At 45.6% G+C, this 24,948-nt stretch overlaps 1 protein-coding gene across 1 annotated transcript in view; it reads right to left on the bottom strand.

Annotated features, from left to right (window-relative positions):
- Positions 1-13,891: 13,891 nt before the first annotated feature.
- Positions 13,892-24,948, bottom strand: part of LOC146782695 (extracellular calcium-sensing receptor-like) — a 118,848-nt gene continuing 107,791 nt past the window's right edge. Inside the window, exons 5-6 of the mRNA XM_085637186.1 lie at positions 15,482-15,605; positions 13,892-14,805 (exon numbers count right to left, since the gene is read on the bottom strand). Coding sequence (XP_085493312.1) covers positions 13,892-14,805; positions 15,482-15,605 — 1,038 coding nt within the window. The remainder of the gene's footprint in view (positions 14,806-15,481; positions 15,606-24,948) is intronic.

Genomic DNA, 24,948 nt, shown 5'->3' with positions numbered 1-24,948 from the left:
TTGAATGTATGACATTGTTCTGCTTTCTGTCCATCAATTGTTGTTTTTGCATTTGTCACCCCGAGTGGGAAGGGTATGCCCAGACGTGGGTCCCATGCTCTCCATGCCACTGGAATCAAGCTATCCTGGCTGAAGAGGGGTGAAACCCCGAAACCGGTCCTAGGATGCTTGTTTACAGTCCAGGGAGGACCTGGCTTGGCAGTTCGGGCTGGACTGTTCCCATGAGGCACAGGGTCAAGACTGATTTGCATATGGCTGGGTTCAAACTGGAAAGGCATGGTGAGCAAAAAAACGATGGATTTAGGCCCAGATCTCTGTACTGGGGTGAATGTATGACATTGTTCTGCATTCTGTCCATCAATTGTTGTTTTTGCATTTGTCACCCCGAGTGGGAAGGGTATGCCCAGACGTGGGTCCCGTGCTCTCCATGCCACTGGAATCAAGCTATCCTGGCTGAAGAGGGGTGAAACCCCGAAACCGGTCCTAGGATGCTTGTTTCCAGTCCAGGGAGGACCTGGCTTGGCAGTTCGGGCTGGACTGTTCCCATGAGGCACAGGGTCAAGACTGATTTGCATATGGCTGGGTTCAAACTGGAAAGGCATGGTGAGCAAAAAAACGATGGATTTAGGCCCAGATCTCTGTACTGGGGTGAATGTATGACATTGTTCTGCATTCTGTCCATCAATTGTTGTTTTTGCATTTGTCACCCCGAGTGGGAAGGGTATGCCCAGACGTGGGTCCCGTGCTCTCCATGCCACTGGAATCAAGCTATCCTGGCTGAAGAGGGTTGAAACCCCGAAACCGGTCCTAGGATGCTTGTTTCCAGTCCAGGGAGGACCTGGCTTGGCAGTTCGGGCTGGACTGTTCCCATGAGGCACAGGGTCAAGACTGATTTGCATATGGCTGGGTTCAAACTGGAAAGGCATGGTGAGCAAAAAAACGATGGATTTAGGCCCAGATCTCTGTACTGGGGTGAATGTATGACATTGTTCTGCATTCTGTCCATCAATTGTTGTTTTTGCATTTGTCACCCCGAGTGGGAAGGGTATGCCCAGACGTGGGTCCCGTGCTCTCCATGCCACTGGAATCAAGCTATCCTGGCTGAAGAGGGGTGAAACCCCGAAACCGGTCCTAGGATGCTTGTTTCCAGTCCAGGGAGGACCTGGCTTGGCAGTTCGGGCTGGACTGTTCCCATGAGGCACAGGGTCAAGACTGATTTGCATATGGCTGGGTTCAAACTGGAAAGGCATGGTGAGCAAAAAAACTATGGATTTAGGCCCAGATCTCTGTACTGGGGTGAATGTATGACATTGTTCTGCATTCTGTCCATCAATTGTTGTTTTTGCATTTGTCACCCCGAGTGGGAAGGGTATGCCCAGACGTGGGTCCCGTGCTCTCCATGCCACTGGAATCAAGCTATCCTGGCTGAAGAGGGGTGAAACCCCGAAACCGGTCCTAGGATGCTTGTTTCCAGTCCAGGGAGGACCTGGCTTGGCAGTTCGGGCTGGACTGTTCCCATGAGGCACAGGGTCAAGACTGATTTGCATATGGCTGGGTTCAAACTGGAAAGGCATGGTGAGCAAAAAAACGATGGATTTAGGCCCAGATCTCTGTACTGGGGTGAATGTATGACATTGTTCTGCATTCTGTCCATCAATTGTTGTTTTTGCATTTGTCACCCCGAGTGGGAAGGGTATGCCCAGACGTGGGTCCCGTGCTCTCCATGCCACTGGAATCAAGCTATCCTGGCTGAAGAGGGGTGAAACCCCGAAACCGGTCCTAGGATGCTTGTTTCCAGTCCAGGGAGGACCTGGCTTGGCAGTTCGGGCTGGACTGTTCCCATGAGGCACAGGGTCAAGACTGATTTGCATATGGCTGGGTTCAAACTGGAAAGGCATGGTGAGCAAAAAAACGATGGATTTAGGCCCAGATCTCTGTACTGTGGTGAATGTATGACATTGTTCTGCATTCTGTCCATCAATTGTTGTTTTTGCATTTGTCACCCCGAGTGGGAAGGGTATGCCCAGACGTGGGTCCCGTGCTCTCCATGCCACTGGAATCAAGCTATCCTGGCTGAAGAGGGGTGAAACCCCGAAACCGGTCCTAGGATGCTTGTTTCCAGTCCAGGGAGGACCTGGCTTGGCAGTTCCGGCTGGACTGTTCCCATGAGGCACAGGGTCAAGACTGATTTGCATATGGCTGGGTTCAAACTGGAAAGGCATGGTGAGCAAAAAAACAATGGATTTAGGCCCAGATCTCTGTACTGGGGTGAATGTATGACATTGTTCTGCATTCTGTCCATCAATTGTTGTTTTTGCATTTGTCACCCCGAGTGGGAAGGGTATGCCCAGACGTGGGTCCCGTGCTCTCCATGCCACTGGAATCAAGCTATCCTGGCTGAAGAGGGGTGAAACCCCGAAACCGGTCCTAGGATGCTTGTTTCCAGTCCAGGGAGGACCTGGCTTGGCAGTTCGGGCTGGACTGTTCCCATGAGGCACAGGGTCAAGACTGATTTGCATATGGCTGGGTTCAAACTGGAAAGGCATGGTGAGCAAAAAAACGATGGATTTAGGCCCAGATCTCTGTACTGGGGTGAATGTATGACATTGTTCTGCATTCTGTCCATCAATTGTTGTTTTTGCATTTGTCACCCCGAGTGGGAAGGGTATGCCCAGACGTGGGTCCCGTGCTCTCCATGCCACTGGAATCAAGCTATCCTGGCTGAAGAGGGGTGAAACCCCGAAACCGGTCCTAGGATGCTTGTTTCCAGTCCAGGGAGGACCTGGCTTGGCAGTTCGGGCTGGACTGTTCCCATGAGGCACAGGGTCAAGACTGATTTGCATATGGCTGGGTTCAAACTGGAAAGGCATGGTGAGCAACAAAACGACGGATTTAGGCCCAGATCTCTGTACTGGGGTGAATGTATGACATTGTTCTGCATTCTGTCCATCAATTGTTGTTTTTGCATTTGTCACCCCGAGTGGGAAGGGTATGCCCAGACGTGGGTCCCGTGCTCTCCATGCCACTGGAATCAAGCTATCTTGGCTGAAGGGGGTGAAACCCCGAAACCGGTCCTAGGATGCTTGTTTCCAGTCCAGGGAGGACCTGGCTTGGCAGTTCGGGCTGGACTGTTCCCATGAGGCACAGGGTCAAGACTGATTTGCATATGGCTGGGTTCAAACTGGAAAGGCATGGTGAGCAAAAAAACGATGGATTTAGGCCCAGATCTCTGTACTGGGGTGAATGTATGACATTGTTCTGCATTCTGTCCATCAATTGTTGTTTTTGCATTTGTCACCCCGAGTGGGAAGGGTATGCCCAGACGTGGGTCCCGTGCTCTCCATGCCACTGGAATCAAGCTATCCTGGCTGAAGAGGGGTGAAACCCCGAAACCGGTCCTAGGATGCTTGTTTCCAGTCCAGGGAGGACCTGGCTTGGCAGTTCGGGCTGGACTGTTCCCATGAGGCACAGGGTCAAGACTGATTTGCATATGGCTGGGTTCAAACTGGAAAGGCATGGTGAGCAAAAAAACAATGGATTTAGGCCCAGATCTCTGTACTGGGGTGAATGTATGACATTGTTCTGCATTCTGTCCATCAATTGTTGTTTTTGCATTTGTCACCCCGAGTGGGAAGGGTATGCCCAGACGTGGGTCCCGTGCTCTCCATGCCACTGGAATCAAGCTATCCTGGCTGAAGAGGGGTGAAACCCCGAAACCGGTCCTAGGATGCTTGTTTCCAGTCCAGGGAGGACCTGGCTTGGCAGTTCGGGCTGGACTGTTCCCATGAGGCACAGGGTCAAGACTGATTTGCATATGGCTGGGTTCAAACTGGAAAGGCATGGTGAGCAAAAAAACAATGGATTTAGGCCCAGATCTCTGTACTGGGGTGAATGTATGACATTGTTCTGCATTCTGTCCATCAATTGTTGTTTTTGCATTTGTCACCCCGAGTGGGAAGGGTATGCCCAGACGTGGGTCCCGTGCTCTCCATGCCACTGGAATCAAGCTATCCTGGCTGAAGAGGGGTGAAACCCCGAAACCGGTCCTAGGATGCTTGTTTCCAGTCCAGGGAGGACCTGGCTTGGCAGTTCCGGCTGGACTGTTCCCATGAGGCACAGGGTCAAGACTGATTTGCATATGGCTGGGTTCAAACTGGAAAGGCATGGTGAGCAAAAAAACGACGGATTTAGGCCCAGATCTCTGTACTGGGGTGAATGTATGACATTGTTCTGCATTCTGTCCATCAATTGTTGTTTTTGCATTTGTCACCCCGAGTGGGAAGGGTATGCCCAGACGTGGGTCCCGTGCTCTCCATGCCACTGGAATCAAGCTATCCTGGCTGAAGGGGGTGAAACTCCGAAACCGGTCCTAGGATGCTTGTTTCCAGTCCAGGGAGGACCTGGCTTGGCAGTTCGGGCTGGACTGTTCCCATGAGGCACAGGGTCAAGACTGATTTGCATATGGCTGGGTTCAAACTGGAAAGGCATGGTGAGCAAAAAAACGATGGATTTAGGCCCAGATCTCTGTACTGGGGTGAATGTATGACATTGTTCTGCATTCTGTCCATCAATTGTTGTTTTTGCATTTGTCACCCCGAGTGGGAAGGGTATGCCCAGACGTGGGTCCCGTGCTCTCCATGCCACTGGAATCAAGCTATCCTGGCTGAAGAGGGGTGAAACCCCGAAACCGGTCCTAGGATGCTTGTTTCCAGTCCAGGGAGGACCTGGCTCGGCAGTTCGGGCTGGACTGTTCCCATGAGGCACAGGGTCAAGACTGATTTGCATATGGCTGGGTTCAAACTGGAAAGGCATGGTGAGCAAAAAAACGATGGATTTAGGCCCAGATCTCTGTACTGGGGTGAATGTATGACATTGTTCTGCATTCTGTCCATCAATTGTTGTTTTTGCATTTGTCACCCCGAGTGGGAAGGGTATGCCCAGACGTGGGTCCCGTGCTCTCCATGCCACTGGAATCAAGCTATCCTGGCTGAAGAGGGGTGAAACCCCGAAACCGGTCCTAGGATGCTTGTTTCCAGTCCAGGGAGGACCTGGCTTGGCAGTTCGGGCTGGACTGTTCCCATGAGGCACAGGGTCAAGACTGATTTGCATATGGCTGGGTTCAAACTGGAAAGGCATGGTGAGCAAAAAAACGATGGATTTAGGCCCAGATCTCTGTACTGGGGTGAATGTATGACATTGTTCTGCATTCTGTCCATCAATTGTTGTTTTTGCATTTGTCACCCCGAGTGGGAAGGGTATGCCCAGACGTGGGTCCCGTGCTCTCCATGCCACTGGAATCAAGCTATCCTGGCTGAAGAGGGGTGAAACCCCGAAACCGGTCCTAGGATGCTTGTTTCCAGTCCAGGGAGGACCTGGCTTGGCAGTTCGGGCTGGACTGTTCCCATGAGGCACAGGGTCAAGACTGATTTGCATATGGCTGGGTTCAAACTGGAAAGGCATGGTGAGCAAAAAAACGATGGATTTAGGCCCAGATCTCTGTACTGGGGTGAATGTATGACATTGTTCTGCATTCTGTCCATCAATTGTTGTTTTTGCATTTGTCACCCCGAGTGGGAAGGGTATGCCCAGACGTGGGTCCCGTGCTCTCCATGCCACTGGAATCAAGCTATCCTGGCTGAAGAGGGGTGAAACCCCGAAACCGGTCCTAGGATGCTTGTTTCCAGTCCAGGGAGGACCTGGCTTGGCAGTTCGGGCTGGACTGTTCCCATGAGGCACAGGGTCAAGACTGATTTGCATATGGCTGGGTTCAAACTGGAAAGGCATGGTGAGCAAAAAAACGATGGATTTAGGCCCAGATCTCTGTACTGGGGTGAATGTATGACATTGTTCTGCATTCTGTCCATCAATTGTTGTTTTTGCATTTGTCACCCCGAGTGGGAAGGGTATGCCCAGACGTGGGTCCCGTGCTCTCCATGCCACTGGAATCAAGCTATCCTGGCTGAAGAGGGGTGAAACCCCGAAACCGGTCCTAGGATGCTTGTTTCCAGTCCAGGGAGGACCTGGCTTGGCAGTTCGGGCTGGACTGTTCCCATGAGGCACAGGGTCAAGACTGATTTGCATATGGCTGGGTTCAAACTGGAAAGGCATGGTGAGCAAAAAAACGATGGATTTAGGCCCAGATCTCTGTACTGGGGTGAATGTATGACATTGTTCTGCATTCTGTGCATCAATTGTTGTTTTTGCATTTATCAAGGATTTACCACAATGGGTTCAAATCCTCAGAATCGAATCTTACTCCTCTGTATGGTAGTGGCACTAGTCGTCTAGACCCGAAAAACCCGATATTATCTGCCATGCATAAATCCTGGCAGAGGAGTCATAGGTTGTTAGGCTCAAATCCAAGAATTCATATCAAGGCTCCCCTATAGAATAATTCGGGTATTCGTATCAATGGTCGTATGTTATCCTGGCCTGAATGGCGAGCTGCAGGTATCCTCTATCCGGATCAACTTCTGCATGATGGGGATTTTAAGCCATTCTCTCAGCTCAGGGTAGAATTTGATCTTCCCCTACATCATTCTTCTAAATACCTTCAGCTTCAGCAGTGTTTGAAGACCCATATGGGGTCATCACCGTGGCTACTGCAAGACTCCCCTATATTATCCTATTTGCACATTTGGGGGAAATGTAAAGGTGTTACTTCTGGTATATACAATTTTTTTTCATCTCATCTTTTTTCTAAATCTCTTTCACACGATCTTCAGCGTAAATGGCAATCTCGCCTCTCAATTTCCTTTTCCGATACTGAATGGGATTTGATTCTAGAGAATTTAAACAAGGGAGCCCGTGAATCAAGGCTCAAATTTTGTCTTTTCAAAATACTGCATGATTGGCATTGGTCTCCAGTCAAATTACACAAAGCTGGTCTTCTCTCTCATTCTAACTGCTGGAGATGTGCCAATTCAGGTTGTGATATTACTCATATCATTTGTGAATGTCCTAGTATCCAATCTTATTGGACTTACATTGGTACTACTTTGAATTCCACTATGCCCCTAAATTGCCACTCACACCAACTAACATTCTCTTGCATGATTTACGTCACTCCCCAAAGCTCTCGAAACCACAACTCCGCCTTTTTCATACCTCACTTGCTACTGCCAAAATATGTATACTGCGTCATTGGAAATCATCTTTACCTCCCTCGCAGGAAGATTGGTTGGTGGCAATGATGCAAACAGCCTCCCATGAACGCACGATTTATAATCTTCAGGACCAAGCTGACATTTTTCTCCGAATTTGGTCTCCATTTCTTAAATCAAATGCTGCTGAACCCCCTGCTTCCACTTTTACCCAAGCACATTAATCAGCTTTTACCCTCTCTTGTCCTTTGTTTATCTCTTTTCTTTGTCTTCTCTATCCTTTGCTTCATCCGTTGATGAATTCTTCTGTCTCTATCTAATTACTTTTTCTTCGTTCTATTTATTTATAGTTTCTGCACTTTTATTTTCTAGATCTTCCCCCCTTTTCTTTTCCTTATAGGTTATTTCTTTATTATGTATCATTCTATGTTTTGATCTAATTGTTACTTCAGCTAGTATTTATTTATTTAAATGCATATTTATATCGTATTTATTCATTAGTATCCTTTTGCACTGTTTCTCTCAACATGAATTTATTTTCTCTTTATTTATTGTTGTTTATGCTCTGATGTATTTGTCTTATAAAACTCAATAAAAAATTTCAACACAAAGTTGATTGCTTTAATTTCTTTGCTATACTCAGGTCCCAAAGCTTGAATATTTGTCAATGATAAAACTTCTGATGATTTCCCTATGCTTAGAGGGCTACGACAAGGGTGTTCCTTATCACCGTTATTATTTGTCATAGCGATAGAACCTTTTTTAACTAAAGATTAGGCAAGATGATCATATTTCAGGATTTTGATTCGGTACTCAACAGGTGAAAATGTCTGTATATGCTGATGACATTCTATTGTACTGTTCTAACCCTGCAACCTCTCTTCCCCCTTTCCTTCAATAAGTAGCCCCTTTTTCTCAGCTATCTGGCTACTGTCTTAGCACCGAACAATGGTGAAATCTTACCTTCAAATGTTTTGTATCAAAAACATCTATTTGTCCACTCCTGTTTTTCATGGCAGTCATTTTAAAAAAAATATATTTGGGCTTGTGGTTTGCTCTGTTAATTCCTGAAACACTAAAGCTAAACTTTGATTACATCACCAAAAAGTTCAATATTACACGTTGGCATCCCCTTTTTCTCTCCTGGTGGGGTCAATTGGACTCAATTAAAATGAGGCTCTCTCCTCCTATATTATATATTATCTCCATGATTCCAATACATATTCCTGGGTATTACTTTCAGAAAATTGATTCTACCTTAACTACATTTTTATGGAAAGGCAAGCCCCCTCGTATATCCTTGTCTTAGACCTAATGGGGGTCTTAGTTTTCCTGATTTTAAAACTTATCACTACGCTTTCTCTCTAAAACAAGCTGCCCGTTGGCTCTCTTTGGAGCTCCCTACATATCCTTCACTGTGGCTAGAAATAGAGAACATTTTTATTGCCCCTTTCGATTTCCAGGAAGTCCTTGCTTTTACTACCTGTCATTTCCCACTCTCGCAAACCTTTGGTTCCTCTCTTATCGTCATCATATCCCTCAACTAACTCCTAACAACAACAACCCATTTGGCACAATAAAATATTACAAAATCATAGCCGCTCCATATACTGGAAAACCTGGCACTCTAAAGGCTTACGTTGGATATCTCAGCTTTTACTTGATGATCTACCCCTCTATTTTTCTGACCCACAAACAACATTTTCTTTACCAGCATCTTCGAGATTGCAATATAACCTTCTTTATTCTTCTCGCAGTCAGTATATTCTAACTTTCCTACAAATTACAAGAACCTATCTTCAATATTGGACACTTCCCCCTCTGCGTCCACTATTTACAAATTTTTGCAAATGCCTCCAGACTCAAATCTAAAATTGAATTGGCTTGAGAAAAAGATCTATCACACACTTGGCCAACCCCTACATGGGACAAACTAAGGTCTAAGCTTCATAAAACATCCCGCTCTATGAATACTACACAAACACTTTATTTCATTTATCAATCGGTACTATTTTCTCCAGTGATTTTAGCATCCTTTTAATCAGAAATGTCCTCTACTTGTTGGTCCTGCCCCTGTCCTTCTGCCGACTTAAAGCACATGTTGTTTGAGTGTCCCCCAATCCACCAATTTTGGCAATTGGTCTGGTCCCAAATTAAGACAATTTTTAAAGTGCAGGTCCCTTTTTCCTTAACAAATATATTCTTAGGCATTCTTTTACCCCAGTGGCCCCAGTCACCATTTAATTTTAAATGTTTAGATTTATTGTTAGCTATTGCTTTTCATCTTGTAACCTCAAATTGGAAACAGGCAGATAAAGTCACTTTCCGATCCTGGTGGAATGCTGTCTGTTTTCGTCATCGACTAGATACTAATTATGTCTCCCCTATATCTCTAGCAATTAAAAGAGATTTTGTATGGCTCCCATTAACAACTGATTTAGATTTGTCTGCCTTTTCTGAACGTATCAGATGAAGTACGGAAACCACCTTAATTTCTCCCTTTGCTTTTATACCTCTAGATAATTAGTAAGTGTTTACACCTTTATGTTTTCATCATGTTACCCAAACTTAATATCTGTATGCTTACAATTTTAAAGTATTTATCTCCTATTTCTTTTACTTTTAATGGTTATATATTAATTATATAATGTTCCCCTTCCCTTGCTTTTCCCCTTATTGTTTATATTGTGTATTGTTTCTCTTTGTATACAGCACAATAGTTATATGCTTACATATTATTGCTTTCCTTACATAAATGTCATGTTAAATATAATTTGTTCTACCCATTTTATTGCTGTTCTTTTTCTTGTTATTCTTTAATAAGCTCGTGCATGGTGCATTCCTGTTCTTTCCCCCTGTGCCAGTGTCATTTCAGCAGCCTTGCCAATGCAGGCACCCTTTAACCATGGTGCAAGAAAGAGTGCCTGCGTTGCATGCAAGATTTGTTTTGTGGAGGAAGGGGCACCTTCCTGCACAAAAACAACCCTGAGAGGCTTTTCCTCTTTCTAAGTGTGCTGTAGAATGCAACAAACATAGAAAGCGGAAAGAATGAGGAGAAATGAAGTTATTTCTCCTCATTGCTTCTCCCCTGGGGAGGTGTAATGTTTTGGTGCATCCCCAAGATTACAGGGCCTTCTAAATCTGGGGATGCGTAAAAATCCATTGGTGTTGCCTTGGAACACCCACTGCAACACCCATTGAATGCTTCCCATATGTAGAGTAAGGCAACACAGCGATATGCACTGCCTTGCCTTACTCCACATCTATGAGGCCATTCAAAGCCATGCAAAGTGGATGTGCGTGGCCTCATAAGTATGATTTGGTGGTTTGTGCCGCTATTGCGTTACAGAAACTGTCACAAGGGCAGCATATCACCTTGCTGTGCTGCCCTGTGTCACAGGGAAAGGGCAGTAATGTGCAGTATTTATCCAATACTGCACATTTTTAAAATCATTTTCCTTTCCTCCGGTGCAGTTTTGGCAGTCTAGCACCAACGCAGGCACCCTTCCACCATGGTGCCTATGTTGTAGGTAGGACTGTTTTTGTGCAGGAAGAGCCTTCCTGAGCAAAAATAGTCCTAAGATGCTTTTTCTTCTTTCTATGTGCAGTACAGAGTGCAGCACACATAGAAAGAGGAAGTAACAAGAAGAAATAAAGATATTTAGTAACAGGTTATCTCTCCGTGTTACACCTTTCTTGTGGAGGTGTATCTTTTGGGCACATTCCATTATCTTGTAAATCTGGGAATGACTCAAAAGCCATGGGATTTCTATGGGTACACCCACACAAGGCCCATTGAATAAGTGCCCAGGGCAGAGAAATGCAGCACAGCGATTTGTGATGCCTTGCGTAACGCCACATTTTTGGAGCCACGCAAAGCGACTTTGCGTGGCTTCACAAATATGGCTTAAGATTTGCGCCGCTCTCGAACCATGTTGGGTGGTGCAAGAGTGACACAAACCAAGTCATAAATATGGCCCTCAGTGTCCAAAGCATTACCAATTGTAAAGATTAAAACAAATAAAATGTTTTTACCAAGGTCTTTATTTTTTAAGATGTGTTCTACTTTTGTCCTGCATTCTGAGTTGTAACATATATTATACTCATATATTGATACTCATATATTGCTATTGTAAGATTTGGAATAATTATGCAATGAACTGGACTACTGCAAATTCTTTTTGTGGTGGATTGTTGAGTTGTTATTGCATTGTACTGTGATTTATATATTGTTGTGGTGCCTGCTGGTGAAACTTTTGTGTTGTGTTGTGCCTATTGATGTTTTGTGGTGGTTTTATTTTTCTGTCTTTATCATGATATTTTGCTGTGTTTTGTAGCTTATTTACACACTAAAGCAAGTGTTACAATGTTTCCAGCCAAAAGTAGCATACTGTGGGGGAAAAATTATTTACCAAGCCGTCTTGACAACGACCAGCCTTTACAATCAAGTCACTACCCCGCATGCGATGTTACCATGTAATACTTTAAAACAAAAGTTGTTACAGCAACTTGCTGCAGAGGCGTGTTGTTGGATTGTTGTTGGATTTTTAAGTCCAACACCTTACCAACTGTTGCGTAAACTGGAGTTGGAAATTTTAATTTATACTATTCCAAAGTCCAGTGCCCCCTAAAACAATTCATTGTAATGACTTGCGTGCTAAAGTAGCATGTGATAACGTTGCAGGTGGGATAGTGACTGTGTTGTAAAGGTATGTGGGGTAAATACATGCAATTTCTGTCATACAACCTACTGTGGATACGCCTATATTTTAGACTGATTGGATACAAGAGGTGAAAAAGGCTACTTCCGGTGTGACACTGAAACTAAAAAAGTTCATGGTTTCTCTCTCACTCTGAAAACATTGCACTGGTTGCTTGTAGGCAAAGACATTTTTTCAGAATTTTACACATTGAATATAAATGTCTTTTAGTAATGGTTACACTTTAACTTCAGGAAATACGAATAAGGCTCCAGTCTGTCATGTTATAGTTGTGCCAATAAAATAACTAATGAACTAACTAAATAAATACATAACGGCCTCTTCTTTTTTTTAAACTATTTCATAATCAAATCACCCCAAACCCATGGGATCAACCACTCTATAAATTATTGCTTACCATGATCACTTTTTCTGACACAGCCCCCTAGCTCTAGAATTCAATACGCCTATTATTTTGGATGAGAATGTTTACGAAAATACCACTCTGTCTATCCTTAGTTTCCTTTCTTGGATGATCCTGCATTCTCAGGAATCACTACTATTGTAAGAAGTTTACATTTCTTAAAATGTTTGTACAATGTTGAATATGACAAATTGGACACAGTTGTCCGAAATTCAATCTATGTATCACTGAGGCATTTATTTTTCACATAATCCACTTTGCATTTATATATTTTGTTTATTTAAAGTGTCATTTGTTTGTGCAAAACAATTTCTACAAATAAGTCCTTAAGCAACCATGGGTGAAGATGTCTGATGACGTCTGTACATTTTGTTCTCTGAAATCAGACTTGCAGACATATAGCATATAGCAGATAATCAAAGTGGATTACTGGTTGTATGTGATTTCACAGAAAAACAATTTCATGGAATACCATTACTGATAAACCATTTCATCTAAACTGTTTAATGGAAATTTTCGGAATGAATGTCATTTACCTTTCTGTAGAAGCCAATTCATCAAATTTCTCTGTGTTCGAAATTGACTTTTGAATGCCTATTTATTACGTGTAAATTTAATGGTTACAGGTCTTACTTTCAGAAACAGTTTTGTGGGAGATATTTACTTCACTGCTTTAGTTCAGGGGACATTATATCATATTAATATCTTTTACATTGTCAAACAATTACTTTGGATGCTTCTAAGTCACTGGCCTTTCACCACTTATTAACAATACCCCTCACAATGACTAAACGCCATCATCACCTGCCCCAAAAAACCCTCTCAAAACTAAGCTACATTCATCCCTGAAGCCTAAAAGCCCTTTCTAAACCACAAGGCCACCATTCCTGATCTATAAATTCACTCACTATCCTTAACTCCACCTATTTCAGAACCTAAAAAACCCCTTCTTACGCATAAACGCCACCCATCCCATACCCCTTAAAAAACACCTCAGCTCACCCAAAATGCACCCATCCATGAACCCTAAAAACCCCTCACTGCCCTTAAACAGCAGCCATTCCATGACCCATAAAAACTTCTCATCACCCTAAAGTACTCATGCTTTAACCCCCAAAAAAACTTTCTACATCTAAACTCCGCCCACCCTGAATCCTTAAAACCCCTCACCCCCCTATAGTCCACCCTATCTTGAACCCTAGCATGTCTTCACCACCCCAGCTGCTACTCGTAATTGAACTATAAAAACTCTCACCAGCCCTAAACTCCACCCATTATTGAACATTATAACTCCTCAACTCCATCACACTGAAACCAACGAACGGATCACTCACCTAAACACCACTCATCTCTGACTCCATAAAACCCATCATCACCCCTAACATTACCCATCCATGTATCCAAAAACCTCACAGTAGTCCTAAACTCTACTCAAGTTTAATGTAATTTTGGATTTTTCCTTAAGCTTATCTCTCCTTTAAAATGTTTCATTTAATTTTCATGTTTTTGCATTTCCTTAAAATTGTCCTTCTTTAAATTTGTTTTTACATAATTTGGTTTCCTCCATTGTGGTTTCTCCATTTTCATTTTCCATTAATTGACACACCTCAGGATTCATTCCCTATTTCAAAGTACAACCTTACAGGAGCCTCAGAATCTTTAAATTAGTTGACATGTCCTTTTTGCCTTCGCATTAGATGGTCCTTTGAGTTCAGTTCTGGTTTCATTAGAATAATATAACACTTTGGTAAAAATATACAGGATACCAAAGACATACTGGAAGCCAGGATGGCAAAAACCTCCATCGCTACCATGTACCTGCCCTTGGTACTGAGATAAGCAGGTATGAATGAGAGCCACACACTGAGGAAGGCAAGCATGCTGAAGGTTATAAATTTAGCCTCATTGAAGCTGTCAGGCAGTTTTCGAGCTAGGAAGGCCACAATGAAACTAGTTGCAGCCAGGAATCCAAGATATACCATCATCAACCAAAACGCAATGGGGGAACCTTCATTACATTCCACTATAATTTTTCCAGGTTGGGCAAAGATGTTATTTTCTGAGAAAGGTGGAGCAATAATCAACCAAAACATACAAAGAAGGGACTGATTAAGTGTACAGATGCTAGTTATGAGATATGAAAATTTTGGTCCTACCCATCTCCTTAAGTTACTGTTCGGTTTGGTGGCATTGAAGGCGATGACCACCATGATGGTTTTGGCCAAAATGCAAGAGACACAAAGAGCAAATGTGATACCAAAGGCTGGTTGGCGCAGGAGGCACTTCTCTGGAGTAGGATATCCAATGAAAATCAAAGAGCAAAGAAAGCAAAAGGTGAGAGTCAGCAGCAGAAGGTAGCTGAGGGAGCGGTTGTTGGCTTTGACGATTGGAGTGTTTTTGTGAAGTATGAAGAGTACCAGAATAGCAAGTGGGAGCAAGGACATTGAAAGGCAAACTCCTGTCAGGATGGCTCCAAGAGGGTCTTTGTTTGAGAGATATTCCTCAACCTTCTGAATGCACTTTTCTTGACTCTGGTCAGGCCACTGATCCCATGGACATTTCAAGCAAGTCACTGAGTCTGGTGGAGAAGAAATGGATGCATGTCCAGAGTTAATTATATAGTCTACGTAACCATGATAATACAAATGCTGTTGAAATGCAGTATGTGAATAGCACACTGATAGCCGCTCCTAGAAATCAGGGGCCGATTTATCAATAGTAGATGCAGCACGATACAGCAAGACAACTTTGCAAATGGAGAGGGCAGAAATGTGTCATATTTACTAAGATATGGTACATTGCTTCTCTTTCACTGCACTGGCACATTATGTGCTGCCTATCACCAATGAAAAAGGAACAGTTGTTGGACGGAATGCTGAACAATGCAAACATTCACCCCCAGTCACAGAGATCTGGGTTTAATGGGAATCTTCCTTATGGGAACAGTCCAGCCCAAACTGTCAAGCCAAGTCCTCCCTGGACTGAAAACAAGCATCCTGGGAACGTTTTTGGAGCATCACACCTCACCAGTGAGGCTTGTTTGATTTCAGTGGAGCAGTGAGCACGGGACCCACGCCTGGGCATACCCTTCCCACTTAGGGCGAAAAGTGCAAAAGGAACAATTTGTCACCTCGAGAGGGAAGGGTATGGCCAGACGTGGGTCCCTTGCTCTTCATCTGACTCAAGGATTGTATTGCCCTTGATAAATCTGGCTCCAGATATCTATGACAGATTGATAGCTGATGACCACTTACCAGTCTGGTTAGAGATTTCGCCAGGAGGACAGGGAACACAGAGGAAACAGCAGATAGGTTCACCTTCTATAACAGCTTTCCTGAATCCAGGCATACAACTTTGAGTACACACAGAGTGAGGGATCTGAAAATGTTAAAAACTGCATTGTTTTATATCATATTTTGTTTTAATGTTTTTAATACATTGGCCCTGAAATCTTAAATATCTGTCAGAACGATTGCAGCACTACATTCCATCTAGAGCCCTGCGATCGTCAGGTGCTCATTTGTTTTAGTTTCCAAGGAATGGATGTTGCAGAAGGGGAGGGAATTACTTTTCCTTCCTGGCTGACAAAGCCTGGAGCCACCTTCCTACAGTACTCAGCCACACAACTTCCTTGTTCTGTTAGTGTTGAGAGGTTCCTTGGAGCAGATGTACTGCTTTAGTAATCGCCTCATTCATTCAGAAAATTGAATCAGCGCGTAAAGGCCCTCTGTTGACATCTTGGTATGATCTACAAGTTTGAAGTCAGCATGGGCGCAGCTTTTCATCGCTTTTACTCAATCTATTGTGCCCTTTTCTAATGGGTAACATATGATATCTAGAGTGCACAGAAATGGTAAAGATTCTTTCTAAATCCCTAGTTAAAAATAATTTATATTATAATGCTGAATGAGGAGTTGGAGACATATAAATCCTGATTGTAGTCACATGTTTATTGGAATTCCCATTAAATGCCTTTTTTTTAGTCTTCTGTTAGTCCACAGGAAACTCCTGACGTCAGGAAAAGTATGCATGTTTTCTGGATATCATTTGTTGCATTTAGAAATGCTTCTAATACAATCTATTCACTTTATATTGTTAATCGTTTACTGCATAGTTTTGCTCAAAACCTTAGAATATTCAAATAAATGCAAGAGACCTATGTATGACAAATGTGTACATATTTAGGATCAATAAAATGAATTCAAGAAACAGAAAGTGTTAAGGCCACTTTTCTAAATATTACAACTGTCCTGAAAATCAATCACTCAATCAATTATCTTTATTCAATCATACAATGGTAGATCATAAAAGAAGAACATTTATAAAAACACAGTGTTAAATAGACAATAAACGAAGTGGTAGGTTTAGCAAGAAAGATAGCTAAAAAAAAGTAAAACATTATCACAGTTTTTGTTAAATCTGATCAAATTATTTCCTCATTATAAATCTACTTAATAAAAGCAATCCCACCAGCAAATAAACAAAATTAATGTGCTACTAAAAAAGGGGCAAATCGTTTAGAATCAGGACGTAAGAAACAAACATAAAAAGTCATATGTTGTTGCCATCATCTAAAACATCATGGTTTTCCTCCAGCCTAAAATACCCTAGAGAATGCGGCCAGCTGAATAACAGGTGTCATAGTCTTCAAGCAGTTGTAGGAAGAGCGAAGTAGCCCTACACCTGGTAAACTCATATCTCTGTAACGGGCAATAAATAAACCCTAGAGGAAGGGAGGTGGCAATTTAGAAAATATACAATATGTAGGAGTCTGGGGTGACTGCTCATCACATGGGTAAGTACATATATCTGCGTGGGGAAATTGCTCTTGCCGGAAGCATAACTTTACAGCCAATGAATGGATTCTAATCTAAACTGGGTCAAAAACATTCACTCCCAGACATTCTGGATAAAAAGCAAGTAAGGAGCAACCCTGGCTGACATCTGGATCAGACAAAATGCTCTCACAGCTGGCTCCATTAGTTCTGTGGCCTGCTTTGTGGCCCACCTGTGCTTAATGAAACAGTCCTTATCTCAGTCTTTGTATTTTGTTTGTAATGGTCTCTGGTTTTTCAAATAGATACACACAATACATGGCTATGGTTGTTTCCCCCATATATTTGAACCGGGGGATATTCTGACAAGTTTACAGGAGGGGCAATTTTTAATAAGTTCAGCTTCCTTCTTTATCCAAATTGAACACCAGATTACCAATGGGGCTGCATATGAGGTCTTGCACATATTCTAAGCCTATTTCCTGGTGCGAAGAGAAATGTGGAGTCAAAGGGGTAACTCCCAAAAGGGCCGAAAAAATCTATTTTCTTCCTCTTGGATAGCCCCTACATCTCTGCAACCCCAAAACCCCGTACCATAAGTAGTTTTGGGGAAGTGTTTTGTTTTGTAGATTCCTAAAATCAGCGCAACCGGTTTTATCCCCAAGTGAAAAAGTAGTTCCCACAGCATATAGAAATTTGCCAACCTATTCTTAAGACAAGGGGACCAGGGAGAAACATCTTCAAATACGAACCCAAGGTATGGAGCCGAACTCACCCTCTCTAATTTTCTTCCCTCTATGTGTAGGGTGCAAGTTTTAGAATTTCTCGGGCCACACACCATAATAAATGTTTTGGAAAAGTTTGTTTCCATTTCAAGCCCTTTCATGAATGCCACAAAGCTGGAAATTCGCTTCTCAAGGCCATTTTCCATCCTAGCCAAAAGCACTGTGTCATCCGCATAGAATAATGCGGGCACAGTGTGGTGTAGCGGTCTAGCTTATGGACGCGCACCGCGTGACGTCAGCGGACTTCCGGCAGCGGCCATTTACAGTGGCATTAGCGCGCCGATTCAAAGGTGTAAAGAGCTCCGCTCCGACGCTCCTGTAAACTATATAAGAATAAAGAACGTGCACCACGAACGTGTGTGAGAGTGATCCTTGCACACTGGTAGTACCCACACACAGGACAACTTTACAATGGCGACGAGGTGGTGAAGGGGTGACAGACACTCTGGACCCAGGCCACGTGGGGAGCAGTGAGCCCAGCAGGAAACACCACGTGCACAACGTCGGGAGCGCGGCAGAGAAGCGGGGGAGGCGCCAACAGCAGCGATTGGAGAACACAGCGTGCCAGACACACCAGGCTCCTGTCACCCGGCAGGGAGGACCCGTGGCAACTGTTCCTGCACCCCTGGAGGGAGAAGCAGGTGCAAGCTGTAATCCCCGAGCAGAGAGGTGTCCAGCATCCTGAAGGAGGTCAGTGGAAGTCCCACGGAGAGTGGGGAATCCAGCCAAGAGGACGACGAGAGGGGCAGGGACGCCCAAGAGGCGGAGACACCAGACAATTCCACACCTAGAGGAAGGCGCGCCAGCGGCGGTGAGAAGATGACCTCTCAGACCTTCTCGCTGACAAACCCTGTGCCCTTCTTGGCAAAAGCAGGGGAGCCCGAGATGCCGTGGGAGGACTGGAAAAGGTATTTCTTAAACTACCTCCCAGCTCTGGAAGAAGAGGGCGAGGCTCCGTTCGCGAGTACGCGGCGGAAGACAATTCTCCTCCATCATTTGGGCCCAGCGGGGCAAAGAGTATACCAAGACCTGGTGAAGGAGGAAAGACCAGCAGCGGACGATGATGTGTTCCGACACACAATAGAAGACCTAGACGCCCATTACCGCCCGGTGGTATGCACAGCAATAGATCGGTATAACTTCTACCATAGGAAGCAAAATAAAGGGGAATCGGTCGATGAATACATGGCGGCTCTACAGAAATTGGCTCTAACGTGTAAATTCGGAACCTTACAAGAAGATCTAATAAGAGACCAAATCATCATGCATACGGTGAATTCCTCCATTCAAGAGAAACTGTTGACGAATGGCGACGCACCGTTGAAGACAGTCGTGGCCTTGGTGAAGAAGGCGGAATTGACCAGGAGGTGTGCGGAAGCGGCCAAATGCGAAAGCCACCCAGAGCAAGCGGTGTGTAAGGTGGAAGACCGGAAGACCACGGACAGCAAGCAACCGGCTTGGCAGCAAGGAACACGGAACTACAAAAGGTTCAATGCCAGGACAACAAGACCACAAGGGCAACGGCAGTGGAACAAGAACGCCTGCTACAGGTGTGGCAGCGGCACACATACCGCCAGTGACAAGGGATGCCCGGCATTTGGCGCCAAATGCGCATACTGTGGGCTAATAGGCCACCATGAAAAGGTGTGCAGGAGGAAGACCCCGAGACAGGAAGTAAAGTACGTGGCACAAGGGGCACGCAAAGAGGACGAAGAAGAGAACGAAGAAGAGGACGACGAGATCCTGATAGTGGAAGAACAAGTACTGGGCATAGAGAGCTCAGCGGACAAGAAACCAAAGTGCGAAATGATGATCGGCGGCATAAGAGTCACCATGGTAGCGGACTCGGGGTCACCCTACACGATTATACAACGGAAGATATGGGAGGAAGATTTCGCAACGAGTACGAAGTATTAGTTGAGGCCCACTGACATTCACCCCGTAACGTTCACAGGGGAGCCCATACCCATGGTGCGATATTGTCTGCTATCTTTCGAGTTTAGGGACAGAACATGCGATGGGAAACTGTACGTGGTAGAAAAAGGACCATCGGTACTGGGCTGGAGAGACCAGGGAGCTTTAGGAATGAAGCTGAACCCAGGGGGACACACGCAAGTCCTCAGGACCGAAGACAGACCAGACTATGAAGCTCAGCGGTGGAAGGAAGAATTCCCGGAGGTGTTCAAGGACTCCATTGGCCGATTGCCGAAGTTTACACATAGGATCCATCTCAGAGCGGCAGCTCAACCGGTGTCCCACAAGGTACGCAACATTCCATTCCGAACAAGGGCTGCAGTACAGGAAGAGTTGCAGAGGTTGGAAGACAATGGCGTGATAGAGGCGATCGACAACGCGGAATGGTTGGCCCCCTTAGTGGTAGCACAGAAACCCAATGGGAAGGTGAGGCTATGTGTTGATCTAAGGGAACTTAACAAGAACATCGTGGTGGACAAGTTCCCACTTCCCAGGATCAACGAAATGTTAGCCAAGACCCAAGGGGCGCAGTCGTTCTCCACTAGAGACTTGACGTCTGCCTACCATCAGATTGCCTTACATCGATCATGTAACCATCTGACGTTGTTCATCACGCCGTTCGGGTGCTACAAGTTCCTGAGGATGCCGTTCGGACTTGCCTCGGCGGCAGCAGTTTTTCAAAAGCTTATGCACAGGTTGTTCCACAAGAAAACAGGTATCCAATACTTCCAGGACGACATCTTGGTGATGGGCACCTCCAAAGCGGATCACAACAGGAAACTGGTGAAAGTCTTGACCGTGTTAAGGCAGAACGGACTCACCGCCCAATGGGAAAAATGTAAGTTCGGAATGAACAAAGTCACGTATTTAGGGCACGAGATAAGTCAACACGGCATCGAACCTAAAGCGTCCAACGTCGCGGCAATCAAGGATGCCCCTACGCCCACGAACAAAGAAGATATCCGAACTTTCCTAGGGATGGCGGAGTTTTATACTAAGTTTGTACCACACTTCGCCTCCAAGACCCATCATTTAAGGTTGCTTCTCAAGGACAAATCCATGTTCCAATGGACCGAAGAACAACAACAAGAATTTGAGGATGTGAAAAGACACATCAGTGAGGCTGTGCCCATACACGGATTTGACCCAAACGCACAAACCATGTTAACCACGGACGCCAGCGACCGAGGACTAGGGGCTGTGCTCACGCAAAGGACCTCAGATGGGGTGATCACCACGATCAGTTTCGCGTCGCGAGCGCTAGCTCCAAATGGGAGTAAATTTAATGTCATCGAAAAGGAAATGCTGGCAGCGGTGTGGGCAATGGAGAGATTCCGACAATTCCTGTGGGGCGGAAGAATCCTGTTGCGCACAGACCACAAGCCGTTGGTGAAGGTCCTCACATCCTGCGGGCATGAACATGCCACCCCATGAATTGCGAAGATGACGCTAAGGCTACTGGACTATGTCTATGATGTGGAGTATCTACCAGGACACAAGAACAAAGTGGCGGACTTCTTGAGTAGAGCAGCATCTAAAGAAGTCTCGGAAGTCCAGGATGAAGGTGGATGGGAGGACTACGCGGTAGCGTTCGCTGGTGATCATGAAAGATCAATAAGTGCCCAAGAATGGGAGACGGAATACGGAAAGGATGAGAAACTGAGTGCCATAAAAGCGTATGTAACAAATGGATGGCCAGACAAGAGACGGCTGGAGGAAGAGTTGAAGCAGTATTGGGAAGTAAGGGAAGAATTGTCCGTGGGAGACAAACCATGGTTCCTGCAACGCGGCAGTAAAGTGGTCCCTCCGCTCTCGTTGAGGCATCGCATTGTAGCCATCACACATGAGGGCCATCTAGGAATAGTGAAGACTAAATGGAGAGCTAAGGAAGACTACTGGTGGCCAGGGATGGACATAGTAGTAGAACGCCACGTAAGGGAATGCGAGCAATGTAGCAACGCAGACAAGACCCAAAAAGTGTTACGGCTGCCCCTGGGGCGATATGAATGTCCGGAAAACCCATGGGAAGAGATTTCTATCGACATCCTGGGACCAATACTGGACACGAATGGCATCCAGAAATACATCACAGTGGTGATTGACCGTTACTCCAAGTGGCCGGAAGTCCATGTAGCGGACAACGCGGAAACAGAGACAATACTAGAATTTCTGACGGATGTCTTCATAAAAGAAGGGATCCCCAAAGGGATCCTGAGTGACAATGGCCCGCAATTCACATCAAGTAAGTGGGAAACCTTCATGGACAGGAACGGTATCGCAGTACGACACACCCCGATATACCACTCCGCAGGGAATGGAGCGGCGGAAAGATTTAACCGGGTGATCATGGGGTCGATGCAGGCCGCGATCAGCCAAGGTAGCAACTGGGAGAAGGAGCTGAAGCGGCTGATGTGGGCATATCGGATAACGCCCACCACCACGGAGTACAGTCCGTTCCGAGTGTTGAGAGGAAGAGACCCCTTCTCTAAGGACAACGTGGCCTGGAAACGCCTCACGGTGCAAAGCCACTGGTCCCCAGCCGTGGTACGCAAGAATTTGGAAAGAGCGCAGACAGTGTACACGGAACATTATGATCGGAAGCATAACACCAAAGAGGTAGCACTCGAGAAGGGCGAATGGGTAAGAGTTAAACTACCTATCCAGAGGAAGAAAGGAGACAGTAAGTTCACCCCCCGTTCCAAGTGATGGAACCGTATTCAAGGTCAGCTCTTCTCAGTGACGGGAAGATATGGTCCCAAGACCGTATGGCGAGATGTACACCTACGGACGGGAGGAAGACGAATGAGGAGTCAGACTACACAGGAACACCCAGCGCAAGGAGGAGCCCGGAGGCAGAACGGGAGAGTCCCCAGGGAGGAGAAGAAAGAAGTCCCCGGGTGGGAACAGGACACAGAGTGAGTGAGGAAATGAGGGGTCAGGCGTCCAACACCCAGGAGGGGACAGAGCTAGAAGAGTGGAGAGACGCAGGACTTGGGAGCAGTGAAGAGGCACCCAGCCCAGGAGGTGTTGCCACCACTCCGAAAATTGGCGAAGGCAGTAAGTGGAAACGGCGCGGAAGGAGAATCATACTGCCCCGGAGGTTCGGGGAGTTCAGCATGGACAACAAGTAACACTGTATATGTTCTAGGGGGGGTGTTAGATTATGTGTTGTTATAAAGGGGGAGATGTGGTGTAGCGGTCTAGCTTATGGACGCGCACCGCGTGACGTCAGCGGACTTCCGGCAGCGGCCATTTACAGCGGCATTAGCGCGCCGATTCAAAGGTGTAAAGAGCTCCGCTCCGACGCTCCTGTAAACCATATAAGAATAAAGAACGTGCACCACGAACAAGTGTGAGAGTGATCCTTGCACACTGGTAGTACCCACACACAGGACAACTTTACACACAGCTTTATTGTCAACCCGTTGGCACTTCTGCCCAGCAGTCACCGTGCTCCTTCCAAGTCATTGATCCAAAGTAAAAATAGAATGAGGCCAAGACCACAAGGAGAAGGAGCCGGCTGCGCTGCAGCAGGAGGTGTGCAACGACAGCAGCAAGCTCGCAGGTGGTGGGAGGCGGGTCACACCAGATGCAGACGACAGTATGCCTAACAAAGTATGCCTAACACATCGGCTCGGGGGGGAGGGAAGACAGAGCAACTGCTGACGTGGCTGCAGGGAACAGAGCTGCGGCTACTGGGCGCAGTGTGTGTGTAGTGTTGGAAGGAGCAGTAGGGAGTGTGGAAAAGTTTACAACCCCGCATGTTTCCAGGGCAGCTGTTGGGAAAATGATGGATGGGTCATCAGGAAATGTGGACTGCATTGAGGCCAGCAGTATAGTCCAGGGGCAGTCGGTGGCTGAGGAATATGGAATAAAGAGCAAATTAGGGTCCTCTCAAAATATCATAGCGAGTGGGGCTGATGCTGGGGAGTCGGGGGCAATGGCAGAACAAAATCCAATGACATTAAGTATGTATGAGAGGGGCCCGAAATCAAAAGTTGTGGAAGATGCTGCCTCTACGGGATCTAGGCCGATGGAGGTTCGGAAGAGGCTGAGTTTGGAGCTGTTGGTGGGGGTGTTGGCAGAAAGAACGATTCAGGGAATATGATTTCTCTATGTCAGATCTCTCGGACACATCAGATGATGATGGCATATTAGGCTCTAAATTTTGCCGGAAGCGATCAAAACAGTATAAACCTGGAGTATGAAAACTCTGATGTGTTAGTGGTACGCAAGAAAGCTGTAGTGAAGCAAAAGGGGCAACAGCCGAAAGAAGTGCATAGTTTAGTGTGGGACTACTCTTCCTCATCAGAGCTGACACCCGAAGGAGTTAAAACTGCTAGCCACACTATGGGAAGTACAGGAGAAAAACAGGATGAAGAAATCTCGTTGGTGTCAATATATCAAAGTATCCTAGATCACAGAGTTGAAACCCGAACAGAGAATTTAAGGATGCACACTGCTTGCTGGAAACTACAGAATACCATGAGGAGGACTGCCAAAGCATGGAATGAATTTATAGACAGAATGAATGAAGTGGAAGCACGGATACCTGCGCTAGAGGATGAAATGGTGGCCTAAAAGGCGACTACAGAAGACAAAGTCGGACAGCCTACAATTAGGCCAAGGGCAATTCTGATTTGTTAAAATAACTTCCTGTCGCGTCAGGCTGTATATGATCTTGCGCGGCCAGATAGGAAGAGGGTAGAGAAGGGCATCCAATTTTTTGTCAGGCCTGATTTTTGTCATCACAAGGTGGAGAAAAGGTGGCAACTGTGCAAATTAATACCTCCATTTCAAGGCAAAAGGGCACAAGCCTTTCTGTTAAATCCGGCTACATTGAAAAGAATATATAAGGGGCAAACATGGTTTTTTACATCAGAAGTACAAGCTAAGGAATACCTTCTATCTAAGCCTGGGCAAAGCACTACGCTACGCTCGCGTAGTTTGCGAAGTTCGTGCTACTTCGCACTACGCGAATTGCACGTAGCACAGTGCGAACACGCGTAGCGTAGTGCTGCTGTCATTTTTTGCTTGCTCGCGGTCCTCAACGTCAAGTTGGCGACCGCGAGCAAGCAAAATGACATCCCGGCGAGACTTTTTCCTTGTTCGCGATCAGCAACATCAAGTTGGCGATCGCGAGCATGGAAAATAAACCTCCCGGTGAGATTCCCAATGTGAGGAGGT

This window comes from Triturus cristatus, chromosome 12, assembly GCF_964204655.1.
Source record: "Triturus cristatus chromosome 12, aTriCri1.1, whole genome shotgun sequence".
NCBI lineage: Eukaryota > Metazoa > Chordata > Amphibia > Caudata > Salamandridae > Triturus > Triturus cristatus.
The sequence above is the reverse complement of the archived record's forward strand: the minus strand, read 5'-3'. Positions and strand labels throughout refer to the sequence as shown.